Source organism: Cetorhinus maximus, chromosome 2 (assembly GCF_964194155.1).
Source record: "Cetorhinus maximus chromosome 2, sCetMax3.hap1.1, whole genome shotgun sequence".
NCBI lineage: Eukaryota > Metazoa > Chordata > Chondrichthyes > Lamniformes > Cetorhinidae > Cetorhinus > Cetorhinus maximus.
Genome location: NC_135880.1, coordinates 216769163 through 216795211, shown reverse-complemented (window position 1 = coordinate 216795211; position 26049 = coordinate 216769163). Strand labels below are relative to the sequence as shown.

Here is a 26049-nt window from a genome sequence, read left to right as displayed (position 1 = left end):
CACCATGATTAAACATCTCCTCTCTTTCCTCCTCCCCCCCCCCCCCCCCCCCAAACCCCCTAACATGCCTCTTGCAATCATGTAATCTCTGGGAGAGACAAAATAAAGTGGAATTGTAACTGTACTATAATTCATGGAATTGTTTGTACCACGTGTGTGTTGTGGGGATTGGAGGTATTCCACATTTTCACACACATGAGGTTCTTGTTAATTCAGCTGCAGAATTCAGTACGATATTTTAATCATTTTTTTTTTAAAGTAAGGACAGTTTCTCTTACCCAGTTTTCTCCTTTTATCCCCAGAAAGTGTTGGATTTTGGCCAGGGTACAGTTGTTTGCCCGCTGGCACCATGCCCCAGGGGTTATTATTCATGTGCAAGTCTTAACAGGGGAGGGGGTTGGTGGTGGATGTTAATTGTTTGTTCAACTGCAGGAGACCTCGCAACCCAGACAGACCATTTACAGCACTGTAACAATATGAAAGCCGCGCCCCCTCAGGTTTGTAGGCCATCTTGATCTGCAACAAAGTGCTGTTGGTTCTCTATTTTATTGAAGTGACCTGATGTACAGAGCTGACGAGGTGAGGCAGAGTTTATTTCAGTGTCCTGGCCAAGAACAAACTTGGGAGAAATTGTTTTGTGTCAGCTCACTGAGTTGCCTCAGAGCTGTTAGATATACTTCTAAATGAGTCAGTGCATGAGTTCAGTGAACTCAGTACTTTAATGTCAAGAGTGAAACCACTTGAGGCGAATATATGACTGAATGGGAGGTACATATTTCACCATTTTTTTTTTTGCAATTGAAAACAACTATGTTGAATGCTGAGTAAGCTGCGATCTGCCAAGTGAGGTTATTGGTCAAATGTTAGTGATTCAGAAAAGGACCCATGGTAGACAGAAATGTTCAGACATACATCAGATTTGAGTTACATGCGTATAAATACACATGCATATGTTGACTGCCTGCAGTGGAGGAGTTGCAATAAATGCATGTATATAGATGCATTCATGGGGAAGCTAGATCATCACATGAGGGAGAAGGGAGTAGAAGGTTAAACAAATAGGGTGAGAGGTGGTTTGTGTGCAGCATAAACATTGGCATAGATCTGTTGGACTGAGTGGTTTGTTTCTGTGTAGAACATGCTATGTTATATTAAAATGGTAAATCTGGTAAATGTTTCCTGTCTCACATTTCGAGTGTCACCCTCAACTTAGTGTAAAGATTCCAAGGATTTCATCAGAAAAACAATACAGAGCCAAGGCATCTGTAATCTCTTAACTGACAGCTGTATGAACCCAAACAGTATTTACTTTAACATTAATAATCTCTCAATTACCTGTATGAACCTAGAAGGTAATTTAGTAAGACCCTGCTCCCAGTGTGGAGTCCCAGGAGATGGGTATCTAACACTATAAGGCAGATGCTACAACTAGCACTTCTGTCTGATGGGGCTTCATTCGCCATGTTTGGCACCTTGCAAAGTTACCCCTCCAGTGTTTAATCCCGATTAAACTCTTGTAACCTTAAACAACTACAAACCCACACTTTGGCAGATGCAGCAACTTGCATTTATGTAGCACCCCTTAATGTACTAAAACATCCCACAGTGCTTCATGGGGCTGCTTCCAAACACAGTCTGAGACTGAGCTACAAAAGGTGCTATTAGGACAGGTGACCAAAAGCTTGGTCAAAGAGATGGATTTTAAGGAGTGTCTTAAAGGAGGAGAGAGGGGTGGAGAGGATTTGGGAGGGAATTCTAGAGCTCAGGCCCCAGGCATCTGAAGGCAGCTGCCATTGGTAGAGTGACGAAAGTCTGGAATGCGCACGTGGCTGGAATTGGAGGAGTGCAGAGACTTGTTACAGAGATGGCGAGAAGGCATAGCCATGGAGGGATTTGAAAATGGATGAGAATTTTATAAGCAATGCAGCAAGCATTCTACGGTATAATATTCCTCACGTCATAAAATAGTGTTGCCTGAGTTGCCATGAGTAGTACCATAGAGATTTGCTCGTATGTTAATATTATAACATGTAGTACGAACAGAACTAATGACTGACTGACTGAATGAAGAACATTCCTATTTGTAAGTTACTTAGTAAACTCACTCCTGAAACTGTATTGCATAATATTTAGCCGCTATTTGCATCACCACTAGTTTATCTAAATGACTAGCCATTTTGCAGAAGCCAGCACAGGGTGATCACTAACCAGTGTGGGTTTCTGAAGTATAGAGTGGAATTTTGTTGAGGTGTCAGGGGTCTTGTTTGCCGACTGGAGAGCCGGCGAGAAACCCACGCTGCGTCTTCTGTGGAAGACCTGCTGAAACACGTGCACGGAGTGCCTTTGATCGAGGGACCCTCTCCCCTGAGGTGACAAGCTGTCCACACAGTTGTAGTTGTTGTGCATGGCAACAGGCCCTCCTGCTGCTGGGCTAATTCCAATGGCAGTGTGATGAGGCCCTTAAATGGTCATTAATTGGATGAGAAGCTTTAAGTTACTATGCAAGGAATAGATGAATTGCCAGCATATTCTACAAGCAAATGAGGGCTGCTAATTCAGGGATGATGGCTGGAATTTTATGGCCCCGTTCTAAACTCCATTGACTTTGGCAGGAACGTAAAATCCCACAGCTGTAAACTTTCATCCGATATCTTTCTAAATGGATTGTGAACATCTTTCACACAAATTAAATAAATATTGAGAGTGCTCTTTTCCACTTGTGTGTCCTATTTATATAAATAGGTGTGAGCTTATTTAACTTGTTCCAATGGAGGAGGAAGATGACTAGATTTGATCCACCTGGAAATATGAAATATACAATTGTCTTAATGTCTAGCCTTTTATTACTCAAAACTTTATTGTACTAAGCTAACTACAACAATCCAACTAGTGGAAATGTGCAGTAATTCAAACTGGTCAGAAATCTAAAGTGCTCCGTGCTGTCTGACACCAGTCGGCCCTACGATCAGTCTATATACTGTTCAACTCATTGGTTATGTTAGTTTATAAATATTCACGATTGTTATTGCTGTCTTTAAATAAGGAAGGGAGTAAATCCAGCAACTTGTTCTTTCAATAGGAATCCTGTTTATTGGGAGCATACTATGTTGTCGGGGATGGGGCGACAACACTGTAGCATGGCTTCACCATCATCAAAAATAACAGATGAGGACGTGCTATGGAATGGTGAATGAACCAAGAAATTTGCTGAAGGTAGTTATGAACAGACAGAGTCTGAGTAGGGCACATCTTAAGAGGAAACAAACTTGTATGGAGGGAAGATTTCAAGGAAGAAGAGAAGGAAGGAAGAGAATATCAATGTTGAATGGCTTGAAAATTGAAGGAAGTTATTGACAAATGAAAAGACTGGCTCAGGATAGAGAGACATGGAAAAACTACTATGAACCAAGAGCCTGCCATCGGACAGGGAGCACATGACGATGACCCTCTAGAAGTCTGGGAGCACTGAGTTTACCTGACACAGTCAGCCTTTCCATCAAAGGTTGTGGATTCATGCTCATTCTAGGACTTAATCACAGTGTGGACTGATCCTTGAGTGTAGGAATGAGGGAGTGCTGCACTATGGGAGGTGTTGTCTTTCAGAGAAGATGTTAAATCTAGGGTTTTGTCCACTGCTTCAGGTAGACATAAAAGTGGACACGGTGCAATGCAAAGAGCCGGGAGTTCTTGTTGTGTTGTCAAACGTTTGCTCCCTCAGCCTACATCAATGAAGAAAGATATCTAGTCACACGTTTAATTTGTTACTTGTTTGATCTTGTTATGCAGGTTAACTGCCATCTTTATCCACATACCAGTGAGTGCACTTGAAAGTAACTCATAACTTGTCAAGTGTTTTGGGATGCCTGACAAAAGATGAGGCGCTATGCAAATACAAGTCTTTGCTAATCGTCTTGCTTTGGTTAAAGATGTAACCAAAGGGGACAGGTTAAAACCTTAAGTTACAGTTACACCATAAATAGAGTAAATGATGTAACTGTCACAAACTGCAAACTCTGTAATTTCTTATGTATCTTAAAATGATGCACTTATTAGTGTATTTAAAAAGTTCTGTTAATATTTATTAGAGTGAAATTCTTAGATCATATTTCCATGGGTATGCCACGAGAAGCACAGAGTAATCAGCTAATAGGTTTCTCTGACATTTCCTGAGCATCAATTTCTAAGGGCCACACTGCTCTTGAGTGTTACTGTCTGCTGTATTGGTGAGCACGGATGCATACCTTTCGTTTGAGTTCTCGCCACTCAGTTCTCAATCTGAGGCACATCATTTCAATTCATGATTTTTAAAAAATTGTTCGTCCATGGGATGTGGGTGTCGCTGGCTAGGCTGGCATTTGTTACCCACCTCTAATTGTCCTTGAGAAGGTGCTAGTGAGCTGCCACCTTGAACCGCTGCAGTCCGTGTTGTAGGAATGCCCACAGTGCAGTTAGGAAGGGAGTTTCAGGATTTTGACCCAGTGACAGCGAGGAAACGGCAATATAATTCCAAGTCAGGTTGGTGTGTGGCTTGAAGGGGGTCTTGCAGGTGCTGGGGTTCTCATGCATCTGTTACCCATATCCTTCTAGATGGTAGAGGTTGCGGGTTTGAAAGGTGCTGTCGAAAGAGCCTTGGTAAGCTGCTACACTGCACCTTGCAGCTGATGTACACTGCTGCCACTGTCCGTCAGTGCCGGATGGGGTGACAATCAAGCAGGCTGCTTTTTTTTATGGATGGTGTTGAGCCTCTTCAGTGTTGTTGGAGCTACACTCGTCCAGGCAGGTGAAGAGTATTCCATCACACTCTTGACTTGTGCCTGCTGGATGGTGGAAGTAATGTGAGTCAAATTGTAATATCTGCCAATGGGAAGAACAAGAACAGAAGGGCGAGTCATGCCCAATATTATCTACATTGGTGGGAGCCTGGGGTTGGGCCTTGTACCCATCTCCTTTGTTACAGACATCAGGCTTGTGGAATGAAAATAGAAAAATGGCATTTAAATATATATTGTATATAAAAAAAAGTTGGTGCACAAATTGCGTTTGGTTTTACACACCTGCGAGTTCAGACTGCGTTTCCGAATAGATTTTGTCCTGCAGGTTTTTTGGCCTGTTGCCCAGGCCTGTTGTACTGTGCTGCTATTCCTTGCAGTTGCACCAGGAGTTAGGGTCACCAACAGTTCTCTCGTGGCATTGCTCAGGATAAATCCCACACTGTGACAAACAAAAGGAATTGGAAACGCACAGTGAACTATTCTGCTGCTAACGTGCATTTTAGTTCACCTGACCTGTTTCTTTTCTGTCAGAAGGTCTAATTGCTGTGATAGCCTGTGTGTGTGTTATGATGTGAGGTAATTGTTCTCTTATATAAAGATGGTTGGGTTACACAAGGGACAGTTTTTTTTGTAAAGGAGGGATTGTTGCTTGGAAACAAAAGTGCAGGAAAATCTTTTTCATTGGTGGGGATAATATAGGTTTATTTGGAGATCCTAACTGGGCTGAGCTTTGCAGTGAGATGCTGGAAGAATGAACGCCTTTATGGAACACAGTCCAACACTTGTGTAACTAGAGAAAGACACATGGTGTGAAGTATGTTATAAGCCACTTACACATTAAGGGTTTAAGATGACATTGCTAAACCACAAGAGCAGAGTTTCTGTGGTCTGTTAGTGTCATCCTATTCTCAGCCTCAAGATGTCCCATTCGTTAGGTTTAGGATTTTCTGTGCCTACTGGCATTGGGCAAGTTCAGCGGTGTGAGCGGACAATATGGCGTGAAGGCAACAAAATCGGTTTCACGACATCGTGAAACCAGTTTGCGATGGTCCGCTCAGCCTGCCAATGGCAGGCCGTGTTTCCAGCCATCAGACATCGGGAATCTCATTGTAATACATCTGCAGATCATTATAAGGCCAGCCCGCCAGACTCATCCACCCCCCCCATTGGAGTGTCTGCCCTCTCGTGTTTCACAACAGCACATATAAGGCGTGCACTTGGCAGGCTGCACTTTGCTTGTGATTTCAAAATTTGTTTGTCTACCTTGCTTCAATCAGCATTCATGGTCATCAGCGCCAGGCTTCACAGACAGTACCACATCATTTTTAGGGGGGGCTCACGGGCAGGTCTCTACCTACCAGATCAGCCATATGTGGGTGGCTTTTCAGCAGCTGCAGGGCTAGGGCTTTCTTGGGGGAGGGGGAGGTGGCCTTGGGCAAGAGAAGAGGCTGCAGGATGGGGGCTGTACTGGGGAAGGGGAGGGGGGTATCCCTGGTGTGTGTGGAGGAGACATGTTGTTCTGTGCAAGTGGCCTTAAGATGGTGAGGGCTAGTTGGCAGTCTCCAGTGGAGATGAGGCCATATTGACATGAGGGTATGAGCGTGAGAATGGATGGTGATGTCCCTTGAGCTGGCAGTGAGTGAGATGCCAGTGAATGTGTGATGAGCTTGAGTGTGAGAGTTTAGAGTGATGAGATGGGTGCCTTACCCTGGCTGTATGGATGAGATCATTCATCCTCTATCTGCATTGGATGGCCAACCTCTTCTGTGCAGCATTGGTACTGATCATCACTGCCGTCGCCTCCCAAGCCGGAGTGGTAATGTAGCTGCCCTTCTGTGGCCAGAGCTGGGGAAGAGGACATCACAGCGGCCCTCCACGGCGTCCAAAAGGTGCTTGAGGGCTGCCTTCTTGTCTTTCGGGGCCATGTCGTCTTTGCTGCAGTCCTGGGCTGGAAGCACTGGAACGCGGCTGTAATTTTAAATGTGGTGCCTGGCGTGATGAAGCGGTGAGGTGACAGTGTGGCAGGTGAATTGGAGCCCGCTCGCCATCGGAACTTCACGTTTCCTGGGAATGCATAATTAATGCGGCGGGTTTGGGATGACATGAAAAGCCGCCTTTGCAGTCAGTGGGTAAAACGTAGTTTTTCCTGCCCGCAACTGCACTTAGTGCAAATCTGGGACGATTCTGCCCTTAGTTACACTTCCAAGTTATGCCTACACTGGTGGCAAATTTTGTACTTCAGAGAGTGTTTTTAAAATTGAGAAACCCGCGTGGGTCACAATTCAGATTGGACACCGCAAATATTTGAAAGAGAAGACGGAATGATTCAAGAAGTAGCAGTGGATTTAAAATCCAAATTTGGATTTTACAAACTTGTAGATTCCAGGAGAAGGAGAAACTGAGAACGATCTGGAAATCTTAAAATTCTGTGGAAGGGTTAGAGGAGGTGATAATAACCAGGATTTTCCATTCCTCGCTTGGCATGCTGATATTTTCTGACCATTTTAATGGGAGAAAATCTGGAATGCGGAAGTGGGAACTCTTCCGATTGGTGATGGACGTTGAGCAGAGCATGTTGTCTGTTTGGAATTCAGTCACTGAATAGCACAAACCCATAAGAAATTATTGCACCATTTAATTCAACGAGTGGGTGGATCTGGGCAAGTAATGAGCCTACAAGAATTGGCTCTTTCAGGTTTTCTTTGTGCCAAGCAAGAATTAAGCATTTCCTCCTAATTCTACAAAACCTTTGCATGGAGCGCAGGACTAAAACTGCGGTCTAAACTATGGCTAGTTCACAATGATCCTTTGTAGCTGTATTTCGGTCTCTAACCTTGTGCTACCTCCCAACGTGTATGGAATTCTTCTTCTGATGAGTTCTGCGAAATAAAACTTGTGTGTTACTACTTGTGGGATACAATATCCAGAAATTTGTGCGAATAATGCACTTGAGGGGAAAAAACATCAGTTGATGTAACCATAAGAGATGTAGAGGTTTACAGATTTACTTTCAAAACCATGAATGAGTCTTTTTGAAATAATTTTTTCCCTCAACTCTTTTTATTTAAAAAAAAAATGAATTAATGTATTGCATCTTGCTGGAATAGTTCCTAGAAGGTCTTTACAATTAGATTGCGTTGCTGAAGGAATGCGTTACAAGTGTAATGAGGTCCCTGGAGTGAAGACAGACATGCCAAACGCCACTCATTAAGGCCAACAGCCATTTAAGATCCTGGTTTAAGCATGTGCCTTATTTTGATGTATATATCATTCTTTTTAAAAAAAAAATAAACAGCTCTGTGTACTTGAACACATTTCCAATGTGTCATCCCTACCAACGCTAGTCATGTACTGCTGACTTGTGCTGACAGCTGTGGAGAAGTTGAACGCCAGGATGTGCCCTGGAAACTACAGTTCTCTTTTTGGGAATATAGTGCTAGAAAATAGCCATTTGATGGTGATTTTTATCCAGTTGACTTCATGGCTTTAAAAGAAAAGGAAAGGGAAAAACTTGCTTTTGGGTTTAGAGAACATTAAATATAATTTATTCTACATCCAGGGAGTTGAGGTTTTCCAGTAGTTTGAACAAACTGCATCCAAAGCCCTATCTGAAGAGATCTTTTTTTGATTTAATCACTGGCCCAATGCGATTTGGACAGATGTGTAGAACTGTTTGTAGAAACCTACTCAAATCAATTTTAGCCAAAACTATTCTCCTTTTATAGCTTATTTGTGGCTGGGGATAGCAGAAAGGCCACTTACTGTGAGCACTTTTCATTGTGATCCCTGCTTTTGGGAGGAGACATTCCATTTTTCATTATCATTCTTTCTTTAAGGAGTGTTTGATATTGTCTGTAAAGTGAATCATTTAAAATTTGGTCTAAATAAATATCCAGAGTGCTTGAGCAGTAGCATATCCAGAGTCCATGTTTAATTATTCCATGATGGATTCTTCTCCCTCACCACTTGTTCATCTCTTTATTTTAATGAAAATGACGTCCCTTCTGCTCTGGCCCCTAAATTTCAAATACCGCTACCTTTACAGAAATATTAATCTCAACTCCCTTTCAAAGGTCCTGATTGGCTTCTAACGTGTAGAGGTAGTGAAACAATTTTGGTAACATATATTTGAAAATTTAAATGGTATAAGGCCATTATCAGGATTGTTTTTAAGCTCATATCTTGAGGGACACAGTTTTAATACTACAGATGTAATAATGACTTAAGGCATGCTCATTAGCTGGGAGGTCTTGTGGTGCATCCCTAGCTCTGGGCCAGAAGCTCTGGGTTCAAGTCCCATTTCAGGACTTGATGGCCATGGAAGGTGCATTCATACCATGGCCAAACAGGTTGATTATCAGCCTGTAAATCCTTCCAGTAAGCCTGATGGCAGGCAGTAAGAGCGGGAGAGGTTCCTGATCAGCCATACTGCAGAAGACAACATTAAACCACTGCAGCACTTTTCCAGGTGTAATCATAGACCAATCCAATAGAAGTCCATGATCGCCAGTGCTGCCTTAGGGTATGGTACCTGGAGGAGGAGGAAGACTAAAAGATTAGAGTTGGTTCTTCAATAAAATCAGCACAAAGAGTAGGAAGGCTTTTTGTTCAAGCCTTCAAAAATAGTATTTTTGGTCTCCCAAATGTGATCAGATCAACCCACTTCTGTCCTACCCAAATTTCAGCTATTCTGGAACTATGTTCCTTTGTTCTTTTCCCTACAAAACCCCACACTTTGTCATTTCAGTGCCTCCATGGAAATCCTCATAACTTCCATATGATTCCACCGTCTCGGCCCAGGCTATTTGGCAAATCTTCTGCCAGATATTCCAGCCTGAACCCTCCGTTTCTCTCTCTTATCCACTGCTTAATCATTCTAGGTGAATCCTTCAGCCATCATGACCACTTCTCTGAAACCGTCCTCCTAAACCACCTTGCTTACGTGCCCTTGAAAGCCTTGTAAAAGTCTGTCTCTTTGAGCAATCTGGGCTCTCTTTCCACCCTGTCCGCTCCCTCCCAAATCCTTTCCTTTCTAGTTGATGTCCATCTTCTCCTTGGGTAAAGGGCTCTGAAACCTTTTACTTTAGGGGTGCTGCATAATTGCATATTAAAATATCTCCCATTGTAATGGTAGAAAAGAAATGGAGTGCTGACCATCCAGTGGAAGTTTACAATTGACACACAATCTGTTATCAACAAGGCCATAATTGTAATTTGGAAGCATACCAAGGACATTTGATGATAAATTGAAAAAAATGTTCTAACCTTGAGATCACCGTTAAGGACAGATTTGGAATATTGTGTGCAGTTCTAGGTCCAGCTTTGATAATGATATTGATCCATTTGAGAATTCCGAGGTGAACAATAAAGTTGACTACTGAACTTAAGGTAATAAATTGTGATGTGAAACTCTCCAACAGAACCTGTTAAAGAAGATGGAGAGAAGAAATGAGGCCTGTTTTTTTTTCAAAAGTATAGTCCTGAAGTGGAACTGTGCATGTGTGTGTCCCCATGCCCGAGCGTTCTACACAGCTGGGGTAACATGTCCTCCACCTCCAGTCCTTTCCGTCCTCTGACCCCTGGGTATATATAGATCCTCATATAAAACATGTTTCACGTGTCCTTGTAGAACGCCTTACATCACCAGATTGTTCAAAGCACTTCACTGCAGGCAATTCTATTTCCTGGCAAACAACGAATCAGGTGAATGACCAGTTACCTGGATGGGTTTTCTTCAATGCCGCGGGAGGAATGTTAGTCTAGACACCTGTAAAACTCCTCTGCTCTTCTGATAGTTTAGGTGCATGTGAAGGTCCTGTGGCACTATCAGAATGAGGAGCTGAGCATTGGTTTTAATATTTCATCTCAAAGACATCACCTCTGACCAAGCAACACATTCTGTGTAACTGCACTGAAAGTGTCAGCCTGAATTCTGTGCTTAAGTTTTACAGTGTGTCTTGCGTATTTGGCTTTCTGTCTTGGGGGCAAGAGTGATACCAGTTGAATCTAGCTGACCCTTTAAAAAGGAACAGGGGGGAAAGTTTTAGGAATAGGACTGGAGTGGGGGGTGGGGAAATTAAGAGCAAATATTGGGAGGGCGGCTGGTATAGGGTTCATTTCATAGAATGTAAGTAAGATTAGTTAGAAATATTCTACAGTTTTACTTCATGTAGGGAGTAGTTAAGTATAAGAGAGAATATTTGCAAAATGTTTCTTTGAATGTTTTGAATAGTGTCTTCTGTAGAATGGATAATCTATGGAAGCGATGGACTCAATTAATTCCTCACCGTCCTTTTGGATCTTTGTACTATTCGTGGTTGTTCGCTTAACATTTAGACATTTAGATTATTTATCAGGCCCAGGCCAAAATTTATTGCCTGTCATTTCTTGCACTCATTTTGTTTGTCTATGGTAGCGTGTTTATAAGATCATAAAAAAAATAGGAGCAGGGGGAGGCCATTCAGCCCATAGAGCCTGCTCTTCTATTCAGTAAGATCATGACTGATCTGATTGTGATTTTAATTCCACTTTCCTGCCTGTCCCCATAACTCTTGACTCCCTTGTCGATCAAAAATCTGTCTAACTCAGTCTTGAATAAATTAAGTGACTCGGCCTACACTGCTGTCTGTGGGAGAGAATTCCAAAAACTAATAACAACATTCTGAGAAAAGAAATTCATCCTCATTTCTGTCTTAAATGGGACACCCCTTATTTTTAGACTGTGACTCCTGTTTCAAGGTTCCTCCACGAGGTGAAACATCTTTTCAGCATTTACCCTGTCAAGCCCCCTCAGAATCTTTTATATTTCAATAAGACCACATCTCAATCTTCTAAACCCCAACGAGTGTAGGCCAAACCTGCTCAACCTTTCTTCATAAGCCAACCCTTCATCCCAGAAATCAGTGTAATGAACCTTCTCTGAACTGCTTCCTATGCAAGTATATCCCTCCTTAAATAAGGAGACCAAAACTGAACATAGTACTTCAGGTGCAGTCTCACCAATGCCCTGTACATTTCTTGCAAGGCTTCCCTACTTTTATACTTCATCCCACTTGTAATAAAGACCATCATGGGATATATTACTAAATCAATTGCAGTTACTGCATTTTTTTTCTCCATCACCTCATAGCATCCAGGAGTAATGGATCCAACGGCATGTGTACAGAGAAAAGGACAAGGGGGAAAGTAGAGAAATGCGATTTTAAATGTATAGTGAAGGTGCAGCACTGTTTATAGTACTTCGCAATGGACTAAAATCGCTTCCTCCTGTACTTGTACAAATTCCTAAATCATAAAAGTATATCATAAACAGGTGCAGGATTAGGCCACATGGCTGCTCTGTCATTCAGTAAGATCAAGGCTGATCTTCTACCTTATCCTCTAGATTGAAGCAATAGAATATTTTCTTTTAGGTCATTTTGAGGTTTATTAAAGAAAAGATGACTTGTTCAGTTTGGCTTTATTTTCATACAATAAGCACATTTTACCTTAGCAGGGAATGCAGCCTTCACTTTGTCTGGAGGATTGTATAAACGATAATTGCACCACTTGAGGAAATTGAAGAATAGCTCAGTAATTTCTAGTGAAGCCACCGAACTAGGGAAGTAAAATATTGCCAGCCTTTACCTGTTGAGTGCGAGGATTGCTAGCTGAAAATCTCCAAGGTGTACTAAAACCTGCAAGCTCTTTATACCCTATTCATGAGACAAGACTTGGTGGAAAGTTAATTGATGGAGGTAAACATTCTGAAATGTTGCCTCCATTAAAAGTAACTTAATTCCTGTAGTTATTCCTGTTTATGTTGATGAAGAAGCATCTAGACAAACACATTAATGGGGGGGGAAAGAGAATGGGAGCGGTCCACAATTAGATTGATCCTCTTCAGAACAAAGAAACAGGAATAGGTCATTCAACCCTTTGAGTCTGCTCCACCATTCAATTGGAGCACGGCTGACCTATATCTCAGTTCAATAACCCTTGATACTCTTCCCTAACAAAACTCAGCTGATCTCACAAAAGCTTCAATCATTTCAACACCTGTAACCGTTTGTCGAAGAGAATTCATGATTTCTACCACCCTTTGTAAGGGGGCAAAAGTGTTTCCTGATTTCCCTCCTAAATTGGCATAGCTCTAATTTTACGATAATGTCGTCTCATATTTTTGATTTGCCTGATCGGAGATCTGTAGCTATCCGTCCAACATTTTAAAAGCCTCGATTAAAACATTCCCTCAATCTTTTATATTTGAGAGAATACAAGCCAAGTTTATACAGTTAATTTAACTTTCTAAGCCACGTTATCATTCTGGTGATGGTTGTGCCGCACTTCCATCAAGGCCAGTATGTCTTTTGAGGCTTGGTGCCTGGAATTGAACACTGCTCAAAGCATGGAGCCTGATCAAATCAGATCTTCTTCCTCTTAATTTTTGTCTCTTTCTTCAGTCTATGTTACACCTACAAAAGCAAAAATACTGTGGATGCTGGCAATCTGAACTAAAGACAGAAAATGCTGGAAATGCTCACCAGTTCAGACAGAGTCTATGGAGAGAAACGGGGTCAGTGACCTTTCATGGGAGCGCTGTGTATTAACTCCTTTATTGGGGTATGGTTCTATAGTGTCGTCTTTTCCCTAATCCAAATGATATTTCATCAAGGATGAGTTTTGACCTACGTTTATTGGATTACTATTTGACCACAGTGCCTCACAGCTGAGGCTGATCCTCATCATACCTACCTAATATCCACACCTGCAGAAGTCACTGATCAGGAGCAGGACCACTGGCTAACCTTGCTGTTCTTAATGCAAATGCACTGAAGCAGATATTGGGCAACTCTACAAATAGTTGAGGCTAACTAACTCAGTACAGAACCAAATGCTGTATGTAACTTAGCTCACTGGGCAAATGCATTGAGTCGTTGGTTTGGGACTCCTTTGGTCATTCATTCTATTTGGTTTGCTGAAAGCCATAATCGGACTGCAAAAATTTGCAACGTTTACTGCACTGGGATAAATACCTGTTCTCCTTCACCTGCTTTCCACTTTTTTTATAGGGATTTGGTGAGATTAAAAAGGGGTAGGCAACTACAAGTGACCTGTTAAAACTCTAGCTCCAGAAGAGAATGAAGAACAGAACAAAATTTGAAAAGGCTCCCAGTGGAGAATAGGCAATTAATTGCGTCAAAAGACGAGCTTATGAGTAAATATTATGAGCGTGACACTGCGGCAGCATGTGATTTCTTGGTTCTCGCCAGAGATGGTCTGCGTCTTTATAAATATCAGCTGCCTTGCCTGGATAGGCAGCGAGAAGAGGCCAGATACTTCCTCACAGAACCAGCGAATCACTGGGCTCACCTTGCAGGTGCCCCAGCAGCTGGTCTCTGCAGGAGATGTGTTGGGACCATCTCCCTCTCTCTTGACCTATAGGGTCGAATGGTCTGTTTCTGTGTTGTAATATCCTGTGTAATGCAGTGTTCCCAAAATTAGAATACAAGACGGGGTTACACACCAAATAAGGAAGTTCCCTTTTCCTTTATGACTCCCTTGATGATCGCCTTTGAGACTGGGATCTAACCATGTAATGAATTTTCACACCAATCCTGTTTCCCACCATTCTGGAGCAGCATTTCCCTTTTTATTTATTTGTTCATGGGTTGTGGGCGTCGCTGGCAAGGTCAGCATTTATTGCCCACCCCTAATTGCCCTTGAGATTTTGACATTGTTATCAGCTTGCTGTTTTAGTTTAAAAGCTGCAAAGGTAATAATGCTGTAGATTGGAAGAGATTGAGAATTGAAATCGTGTCAAAATTCAAACTATCCTGAAGATAAATTCTGTATATCTCATGAGGAGTGCAGATTCTTTCTGGGTTATTTGAAGTCACCCTGAGCCCTCAGCGTTGGAATTGCTACTTCAAGTAGAGGAGTATCTTGGTAATTCATTAATTGTCAAAGTGAAAAGGGAGAATTTGCGTTTATATAGCAATGTTCACAATCTCAGGATGCCCAGAGTCCTTTACAGCCAATGAAGTACTTCTAAGTGTACTCACTATTGTAATGGAGGAAACACAGCAGCTAATTTATGAATACCCAGATACATCAAACATTAATAACCAGATCATCTGCTTTTAGTGGTGATGTTTGGGGATAACTATTGGCCAGGACACCAGGGAGACCTGTCTTGTTCTTCAAAATAATGCTATGTCCATCTGAAAGGGATGTAGTATAAGGGCCTGGCATAGAAATGATTAACGTGGGACTGGGTACAGTACTATCCACAATGTGGTGTGCAGAAATACATGACCTGAGCCTAGAGCACAGTCTTGGACTGGACAGAGACTTGTGTAGAGGCCAGCATAGACAGCTCCTGGCTTAGGCCAAATTCTGTATATATGTACATAATTATGAGTAATTAATAAACACTTACTGTTAAACTGCCCTAGACTCAGAAGCTCTTACCGAAATACACACATCTTACATTTAACGTTTCATTTGAAAATCAGCATCTCTGACAGTGCAGCACTCTCTCAGTACCTGCAGTGGGTGTGGCAGCCTAGCTTAGGTGCTGAAGTCCATGAAGTGGGATTGACCCAAGACCTTCTGACCCAGAGGTGAGAGTGCTGCCAACTGAGCTATGGCTTACGTGACTTATGTTAAAAAAAGAAAGCTGTCATATTTTATTTGGCAAGGGACCCAGATGACCCATATCACAAGACCACACACGAGGGACATGATTCAATGTGATTTATGTTGCAGCATTGTGAGTTTCTAACCAAACAAAAGTGTGCCAATGACAGCAGTTCCATTTTAAAATCGGTTCCGATCCCTGCCTCGCTGATATATACCACTGCCGGAGACAACATCTCTTTTCATCCTTTATGAAACAGGTTAAAAAAAAATTGTATTGTAGAAAACCGGATTGATGTTTAACTTCAATTAGAACTTAATTAGTTCAATTAGAATTAGAGTTTTCACCTCATGGCTTTCGCTCAGGGCAAATTACAGTAGCTCTGGGTTTTCAGCTTGAAAACTTGTGACTTGATCGAGTGGTGACTCATGGTTCTTGCTAATTGCTGATTAGTTCTCACAGTTACTGGGGTTCGATGACATTTATAGGTCTGGCAGAGTTAACGTTGTGTCAAGGATGAATCACTCAGCTGACTCGCAATGCACAAATGTTAGAGATACGGTAACTGCACTCAGGCTGAATAGTAAAAAAAAAAGTTCTTGCAGCACATTACTGAGAAATCTTAATGTAAGATTCTCAAGACTGGCCTGTACATTTATAGAACAAGTAGACTGTGTTCTTTTCACACTTCATAGAATTAGGCACACATTACAGTGCAGAAACAGGCCATTTGGTCCAACTGATCTGTGCCAGATGTTTAATCCACATGAGCCTCCTCCATTCCCACCCTTCTCCCTTTAATCCTTTTCAGCCTAATCGCCTGTATTTTTGCCCTCCCTGTTCGTCTCTAGAACTCCAGAACTTTGAAATCTTGTAAACGTGAGACTATAAAATTGTGTTGTAATGAATGAGATAAAGTGTGGATGTGATATTCCTCGCTCTTTCATAGAATTGAAGAACACAGAAGGAGGCCATTCAGTCTGCGTTGGCTCTTTCGAAGGGCAGCGTTGTCCATGTATTTTGAACTTGTTTGTTAAACAGTCAAAGGAGTTTTATACAACTTATTGCACTGTGCAGTAGCAGTGAACATCAGCCCCTAAATTAGAAATTTCCATACCCACTAACTGAGCAAGATTGAGGTGGAGAGCAACTTTCCAATCTAATCTTCCCAGCAGTCGTTTTAATGGACAGCAAATCACAGGCATGTCACAGGAGCATTACCAAAGTAAAATTAACACTGAGCCACATGGGATATAAGTTTTTTTTTTCAAAATTCTTTTACAGGATGTGGGCATCACTGGCTAGGCCAGCATTTATTGCCCGTCCCTAATTACCCTTGAGAAGGTGGTGCTGAACTGCTTTCTTGCTCGCTGCAGTCCACGTGTTGTAGGTACACCGACAGTGCCATTAGGGAGGAAATTCCAGGATCTAGACCCAGCGACAGTGAAGGAATGGCGATATTGTTCCAAGACAGGAGGGTGTGTAGCTTGGAGGGGAACTCGGAAGTGGTCGTGTTCCTGTGCATTTGCTTCCCTTGTCCTTCTGGGTAGTAGAGGTCGTGGGTTTGGTAGGTGTTGTCTAAGAAGGCTTGTTGAATTGCTGCAGTGTATCTTGTAGATGGTACACACTGTTGCCACTTTGGTGGTGGAGGGAGTGAATGTTGAAGGTGCCATAAAGTGGGCTGCTTTGTCCTGGGTGGTGTCAAGCTTCTTGAATGTTGTTGGAGCTGCATTCATCCAGGCAAGTGGAGGGTATTTCATCACACTCCTGACTTGTGCCTTATAGATGGTGGACATGTTTTGGGTGTTAGGAGATGAGTTACTCTTGAAGAATTACCGTTCTCTGACCTACTCATGTAGCCACAGTATTTATGTGGCTGGTCCAGATGACCAAAGATTTGGTCAAAGAGGTAGGTTTTAGGGAGCATCTTATAGGAGGCGAAAGAGATGGAAGCTGAGATTTAGGGAAGGAAATCCAGACCTTGGGGACTTGGCAGCTGGAGGCATTGGTGGAGCGAATAAGATCAATGATGACCAAGAGGTCAGAATTGGCAGAGCAGAGAGATTGCATTGACTGTGGGGACTGCAGAAGGTTACGGAGATTGGGAGAGGAAAAGAAGGCTATAAATCTTTGACTCCTGGTCCCATAGGCCTTCATTTAATGTAGGTCAGTGAGGACAAGGATGATGGGTGAGCAGGATTTAGTACAAGCTAGGATGGTAACAACAGAATTTGGGTTATGTACACTTGAGCTCATCCAAGTTACTTTTGGAGATTGTAAGTGTGGCTCTGACATGGACCCCTTGGTGCCACACTATGTTGTCAACAGTACACCTCACCACCATTAAGACCTGTACTGAGAAAGCGCTTGCCAGCTCCTCTTTGAATTGTGCTCCGAGATTTTCGACAACCACCAGGACTGTTATATCAACAGTCTTCAAGTCACTTGAAGCATTAGCCGTGTTAACCAAACGGGTATCAAACTACAAGTCAACCATTTTAGGTGCGTTGATCATTAACTTTCTAATACCATTTAAAAATGGTTGAAGTGGGCCGTTCATATAACTGTGTGGGTGGTTGTCTAAGATCTTGTGGCACATGTCAAAGAGGAGCGGGCAGTTCTGGTAAAAAGTGAGGGCAAAATACTGCAAGTGCTGGAAATTTGAATACCTGTGGCAAGAACAGTGGAGTGAGTGTTTCAGTGTAGATCATTTGTCAGAGCTGGTTGATGAACCAGTGAACCGCATTTGGGAAGGAGCAGAACAAATGTTAGGGTGGGACAGGAGGAGACATGCACGCAATAAACAACATACGTATGCATGCACCCTGAAAATAAATTGAATGATCTGTATAAAGTGCTCAAGTGGAAAAAAAGGTGATGGTTAAGTGGCAGAAATGATTTTGGCACAAGATAATAGGAGGCATAATGGGAAAAATCAAAGAAATAAAGTGCATAATAATAACAGACATGGGGATATGTGAATGAACATTACTGTGTTTGGGAGTTTGCTGAGTGCAAATTAGCTGATGCGTTTCCTACATTACAATAGTGACTACAATTCAAAAAGCACTTCATTGGCTGTAAAGCACTTTGGAACATCCAGTGGTAATGAAAAGGTCTTTTCTTTTTCCTTTCCAGAGGTTAATTTTATTTGTGTAGTGCCACGTCAATGGGCTAGATTTTCTGTCTTCCACCCATTATAGAAGAGATGAGCGATAGAATGGGGAGCATAATTAACTGGTAACATGGAGTAGGTTCGAGGAGCCCAAGAACCAGAGGGCAGAGCAAAGCTAAATACTGTGGATGCTGGAAATCTGAAATGAAAACTAGAGAAAAGACTGGAAACGCTCAGCAGGTCTGACAGCATATGTGGAAAGGGAAATAGAGTTAAAGTAACAGGCCAATCAGCTTTCATCAAAACAGTTTGGCAACAGGGGCACAGGCCACCTCATCGTCATGGTGATCGCAGTGTCTTAGGCATGATTCCTCCATGTGTCAAAAGTGAACCAACTATTGATGGATGGCTGGCATAGTTGCCTACCTAACAACCACGAATGTACTTAGGATTATAGGATCAGGAATAGGCCATTCAGCCCCTTTTGGTCTGATCCACAATGCAATTAAATCATGGCTGATCTATGTCTTAACTCCCATTTACTGACCTTGGTATCATATCACTTAAAAGCTTTGCCTCACAATCTTATCAATCTCAGTTTTGAAACTTTCAGTTGACCCCCAGCATCAAAAGCTTTTTTGCAGGGGTGGGGTGGGGTTGGGGAGGGGTGGGGGTGGTAATGGGGAAAGAGAGTTTCAGATTTCTGTAACAAGAATGACCTAGCTCTGATGTAAGCTTATGTCCCCTTGTTCTGTCTCCTGTTCCAAAGTGAAAGGTTCAATTTAATTAAAAACATATTTTACAATTAATGAATCTTTTGCAGGTGACACACTCTCCCACCTTTGAGCCAGAAGATTGTGGGTTCAAGTCCCTCTTCAGGACTTGAGTGTAAAAATCTAGGTTGACGCTCCAGTGCAGTGCTGCCCTATCAGAGGTCTGCTTTTGGATGACATGTTAAACCCAGGCCCCATCTGACAACTCGGTTGGATGTAAAAGATCTCATGACACTATTTCGAGAAAGAGCAGGAGTATTATCTCCGGTGTCCTGGTCAATATTTATCCCTCAATCAGCATCACAGAATCAAGCTTATCTGTTCATTATCACATTACTCTTTATGAGAAGTATGTTGAGTGCAAATTAGCTGACAAGTTTCCTACATTACAGCAGTGACTACAATTCAAAAAAACACTTCATTGGCTGTAAAGCACTTTGGAACATCCAGCGGTCATGAAAGGTCTCCCTTTTTTCCTTTTCTAGAGGTTAATTTACATGTATAGCGCCACATCAATGGGTTAGATTTTCAATCTTCCACCCATTGTAGAAACCACCTGCTACAGAGGTCAGTGGAACATATATTGTTTTGGTAGGGATTTTTAAACTGTCTGTTTTGCAGAGAAGTCAGGTGTTTTTCTTGAACTGAATGGGTTTGGACTATGTCATTCACAGGCCCTGGTTGCTTATCTTCCCAATTTACATGCTTTCTTGGTTGTTGTTAGTGAGTTTGGGTTTGTGTTTTGCAGTCAGAATCTGCTTTTAGGAATTGGGATTCTTGCAGCCGCTGCAATGCAAATGGCATTTGTGAAGACATCAGGGGAAATTTAGTGAGACTGCACTCCCAGAAAAGAGCCTGAATGGATGAGAGCATGATCTGGAGTATGGCGATGATATTACAGCCTGGATTCTCTGACCTCTGATCCTGTCCAATAAGACTCTGTTCCAGGAGGGGCAGCTTGACTGAATTTGGTCTCCTTGACTATTTTTCTCTTGTCTTTATTTTATCCAGTCATTTTAAAAAAAAAAAAAAATTTTTTTTAAATGATTTATGATGGAGACACCGACCAGAAAAAAGCTCCATTCATTTACCTTGGTGCTGCTCATAGTGACTAGAAGAATCCTCATTCTGTGAGCAGCACTCAAACAGCAGGAGATGTCTACACTTGGTATGAGAGAGCATGATAATAGTATTGCTAGAGATGTGAGTGTGAGAGGCCATGGTAACGGCACCGCTTCAGACGGCAGTGTCGTGACCAGCGCTCATCATTCAACCTGCCTGGCAAGCCTGCTGTGAGCGCACATGGTAACATCATCAGCCTGTGAAATATGGTTCATATTTTATGGAGATTACTTCACTAGTGAGTACAGATGGGGACCATGAGGAGGAAAATGGACTCCCAATGATGTCATTGCACATTCCGCACAACAATGTTGCTCCAGTTCAAGATTCATGCTTAATTCTCATTTGCAGAATCATCTGAATGTTATCCAGGAGGAGAGATGGGCTTGACTATTGATGGCACTGCCCTTAACTCATTTCTGACTTCACTCCAGAATGCTTGCTTCAGTCCACTTACACTATGTTGGGTCATTTTCATGTAGATTTAACATATTTTTTTGTAGAATTGGTGCCTCTGCCCCTCCACCACCCGCTTTTTTTTTTGGTGCAAGAATTATTTGTGTCACTTCTATTGCAAAATGTCAGAAAAATGGCCAGGCAGCAAATTAAAATTATGTGAAAAATTTATTAAACTTGCCTTTCACCAATGATGCAATTTGCAGTCAATGGCCTTTCATCATTCTCTTCTGTTCTGCTCTAGCCTTCCAAAATGATCTGTTCTCTGGTAGAGGATGTACATTGTTGAAAATTGAGCTGATAATGATTCAGCCCTAGTGTTGTTCATTAACTAGCAAGTGTTGAGCAGCACTCGCATCAGTTCCGGTCTCTACAGCTGGCTTGCGTAAATCATTTTGGTTTAATTAATCTTGCTCATGTCTTGCAAGTTGTAAGTAAATGGCACAGATTGGGGGAGAGAAGAGCCTGAAAGAAATGTTCCCTATTTAAGTAGCAATAAAAGGAGGCTGCGAATGTTAGAAACCTGAAATAAGCATTCCCTGCCATTTTCCATTTTTAACAGGGATTAATCTGGAAGAGAGAGATTAATGCTTGGGGTGTGAGTTCTGATGAAAGGCCACAACCAAAGTAACTGGCCTGCCTTTCCTTACCAGATGCTGATCAACGCTCTGCTTATAGCATTTTCTGACTTCCCTTTTAAGCCGATAAAAATTTAAGATACAAATCTGCTAATGAGCTATGCAATTTTTTTTGTCAATTTTTATAGTATTCAAAATTTTATTTGCAGAAGTGTGAACGTAATAGCAAAGCTTTGAGGACCTGAGACAACAGTAGCTCAGAATAATCAGGACTCACTTCATTTACACGTTTCACATTTTCCTTTTTCTCTTTCAAATTGGGGCAACAGGTTGCAATAAAAATCATTGACAAGTCTCAACTGGACGCTGTGAACTTGGAGAAGATCTACAGAGAAGTGCAGATCATGAAACTTCTGGATCATCCACACATCATCAAACTCTATCAGGTATAGGACATCTAAATGTACCCCCCATTGGTGTAGTCACCTTTTCTTCTTCCAAGAAGAGATTCCTATCAATGGAGAAATTCTTTCCACACACTCTTAAAACCTTTTGGAAAAGAAGGTGGCATTTGATGGTGGGAATGCTAACTGGATAGACCTGAGGAAAATGGTTTCAACCTGTTGCTGAATCTGGAACATTTTTTACTTTCTATCAACATAGGAACAGGACATTCAACCCCTTGAGCCTGTTTTGCCATTCAATTAGATCAAGGCTAATCTGTAACTTGATTCCTTCTACTGGCTTGGTTTCATAACCTTTAATATCATTGCCTAACAAAAATCTTAATTTTGAAGTTTTTAATTGACATTCACCCTCCACAGCTTTTTGGAGGAAGAGAGTTCCAGATTTCCACTCCCCTTTTGAAGGAGCCCTTCCTGATACCATCCCTGTACCTGGAATTTTAGGTTTATATCCCCTTGAGGACTCCCTCATCAGAGGAAATAGTTTCTCTCTATCTACCCCATCAAATCCTTTAATCATTTTGAACACCCCCATTAGATCACTCCTTGATTTTTCTGCGCTCAAGAGAACACAGGCTTAGTCTATGCAGCCAACCTCCCATGATCCAACCCTTTTAACCTAAGTGTAATTCCTGTGAATCTGTGCTGCGCTGCTACACCTCAACAGCTCTCTCTTTCCCCCCCCCACCTCTTCTGCACCCCATTCCAAGGCCATTATATACTTCCTGAGATGCAGACCCCAGATCTGAACACCATACTGTAGATGGACTCTGTCAGAGCACTCTGTGAGATCTTATGGAGTCTAATGAATGAGGATTTGTTCACTTTACAAGTGCATTGTTGAATTCAGAAAAATGTGTTTTTCTTCCATTATTTGAAATGGCGTCTTGATATTATATACCCATTGTACTATCGATTTGTGACCTCCCGAGGCTGACATAGATCTTGTGGTATATTGCTGGATGTGCATCGCGTTCCTGATCTCATTAGCTTTTTGCTACCACTAACCTATAACTGCTTTAGTATAATTAAATATCTCCCAAGGTGCTTTTTTTTTTACTGGCAAGAAAATGGAACTGAGCAAGAAATGGGAAGTAGAGATTTTTGAAGGCGACTGAAAGTGCGGTCAGAAAGGTTAAGGGTTGGTCAAAGTATTTAAAAATGTGGTTTAAAAAAGATTCCAAAAGCTCACCAACCTCCTACGAAGTTTACAATGCTTTGCAAGTGCACTGAAGCTGATGGGAATGTGAAACAGTCTTGAGACTGAGACATGGCCTGACAGAAATCGATCAAACCTAATTCCTGATTTATGGGTCATAGTATGTGTCAATTCAAAGTGACCCAAACTGTTCAAAGTTACTTTCACACAATCTTAGAGCACAGAAGGGAGCCATTTGACCAATCATGCCTGTCAACTCTTTGAAGGAGCTGTCTAATTAGCTCCAGTCTTTCCCTATGTCCCTGCATATTTTCCTTTTCACCTATGTTTATCCAATTCCCTTTTGAAAGTTATTATTGAATCTGCTTCCATCATCCTTTCATGCAGTGCATTCCAGATCGTAATAACTCAAGTGTTTTTAAAAAAAAAACTCATCTCCCCTCTGGCTCTTTTGCCAATTATCTCAAATTGGTGTCCTTTTGTTTACTCTCTTTCTTGGTATTAGAAACAGATTCTCATTATTTATTCTAGCAAAATCCCACTTGATTTTGAATACCTCTTAAATCTCGCTGGAAGCCCCTCTGCACGAAGGAGAACAATTCCAGCCCCTCCACATAACCGAAATCACTCATCCCTGGCACCACTTCAGTGAATATCTTCCACACCCTCTCCCAGGGTCTTGATATCCTTCCCAAAATGTGGTGCCCAGAATTGGACGCAATAGCTGAGGCCTAACCAGTGATTTTACAATGGGTTTTATATAACTTCATTGGCTTGATGGTTTCATCTTCTGTCTTCTCATAATTTTTCCTGTTGTACAGCCAGGCATTTGAGTGCATTATGTGGGATTGCAAAAAGACGCTTCTTTTTATTTGGGGCAAAGGGGGCTTTGTGTTGCTGTCAGCAGCACAGTGCCTCTTTCTTCATAATAGGATTTGCATCATTTTGACATGTATTGACGTCTGTTAGTTTACACTGATAAATATCTCACCCTACATGGATGTTGTCGTTGTAAGATTGTCTGTCAATCTCTTTTAATTTGAAGAGGAAAGCCAAACACGTATTACTTATTGTTATGAAGAAATCCTATGCAGCTCACTTGATTTAGAACATGACCTTTTGTTGACCTGTATTAATATAGTAAATGTCTTGTATATAGAACATTTTACACGTGTCTGTAGAAGAAAATAAATTGTCAGGGCTTTTTCTGTGGGTTCTTGGAAGTTCGAGACAATTTAAAAACTCTTCACAACGATCCATGTTTAGTTTTTAGAATCAATCAACGAGTACTTTCCCACCAATCAACCTTGCTTTACCATCTTAACATCACACAAATGTCGACCACATCCTTTTCCTTTGAGCAATACCAAGACAGATTCAAAAGTAAACAAAATAAAGTTTATGAATCCCTCCTTCATGTAGAACATGTCCCTTTAAGCATCATTGAGGGCTGTTCGATTAGTTTTTCATTGATCTTATACTATCTAATTTTCAGTGAGCGTCCACATTTGGCAGTCAGGATGTCGCAAAGTGACCTTGTATGGTGAATCAGGCCAAGTGACTTAAAATTAGCAAAATGGTGAGGAGTGGTGAATGAATTTGAAATCTGCAAAAAGTAACTTAACAAAACAGAGTATAGATTGGGTGGACGTGAAAGATGAAACCATTCAGTTTAAGAAAAAAAAATCTAATGGTATAAACTTAGGGTACAATACTGAAAAATATCAAGCTTTTGGAATGAGGGATTGAGGTTCCTACATTTCTATCACAAACAAATTTAACAGTCTCTGCCTGATGGTCTCAAACTACACTCAGTAATCACTTGGCTCTAAATAAACACTAGGCACTATCGATATCGTCCTGCCTGGATGATGGGGTTAGATTTTCACCAAGCTGATAGAAAGCATAGCAGAACCAGACATTTATTGGGCTCGGTTTGACTTTATAGGCTTTAATCTTCACTCAGCACCATCGGGTTTTTGTTTTTTTGCTGATCTTGCCTAGGATATATTTTTTTGGCAGACATGTTATTCTGACTTACCGCAAATCCATTTCAATTATGTTTCCTCCAGAGATAGAGTACCAATTGATAAAATAAAAGAGTTTACTCCAGCGCAGAACCTTAAATACCTAATCATTCAGTCATGTCTCAACCCAGTTACAGACTAAAATTGTTGGGTTCCTATAATCAAGTTATTAAGTGTGGCGCTTCTTAATCCTTTGTTTGTCATTCCAGTAGTTCTTTTATGTGGATTCCCAATTACTGGGATATTGACTAGACTGTCAGACATCGCCTTGTTTTGGCAGGTTTGATGCAACTGGGAACTATGCAGCAAATGACGAATGCCATAAGATCTGGTGGGTTAGTCTCCTCTGCCTCTGTAGATTATTTAAAAAGCTTAGGTTAAACTGTTGAATTGTACGTTGGGTTGTTTTGAGTTCTTTGCAGAATTTATTTCACTTGTTAGTTTTTCAGTTCATCAGGCAGGGAAAAGATGTCGAGAGTGGCAGTATCAGAACCCGTCTGTTACCCAGGTTTTGAATTGCTCAAGGAATTGGGTAGGCGGCAGGTATAGCAATTGAACTCCCAATTACGACAGGGGAAGACTTGGTAGGTCGGGCCTTATTAACGTCCAGCCTGCAAGCTGTGAGAGCAGGGAGGGTGGGAAATTAGCTAGCACCTACACCAAAGCAGCTGATGTTACGGAGTGAGGGGATTGGAGAGGGTGCGTCTGTTTGTGTGTGCGTGTGTGGTGGGATAACAGGAACTGGCAATGGGCCTAAATCCTTCCGTGGAATCAGTAGCTGTACTCACACTCCTCCAGGTGGCCTTTGGAGGCAGCTTCACAGGTACCTTTTTTAAGAACTGCTGGCTAAGCTGCTTCATGCCAGGGATCTATGGTATGGTTGCCAACCCTCTGGAATTACCCTGGAGTCGCAAGGATTTAAACATTAATCTCCTGGGCATTGATGTGAGCAGCCAGGTGCA

The 26049-nt window shown here is 41.8% G+C and overlaps 1 protein-coding gene across 2 annotated transcripts in view; it reads left to right on the top strand.

The window, feature by feature from the left end:
* Window positions 1-26049, top strand: part of sik2a (salt-inducible kinase 2a) — a 131771-nt gene that overhangs the window by 14262 nt on the left and 91460 nt on the right. Inside the window, exon 2 of one of the 2 annotated variants that reach the window (XM_078532415.1) lies at window positions 21767-21883. The exons of the other annotated variant lie outside the window; for it this stretch is intronic. Coding sequence (XP_078388541.1) covers window positions 21767-21883 — 117 coding nt within the window. The remainder of the gene's footprint in view (window positions 1-21766; window positions 21884-26049) is intronic. 2 annotated transcript variants of the gene reach the window in all.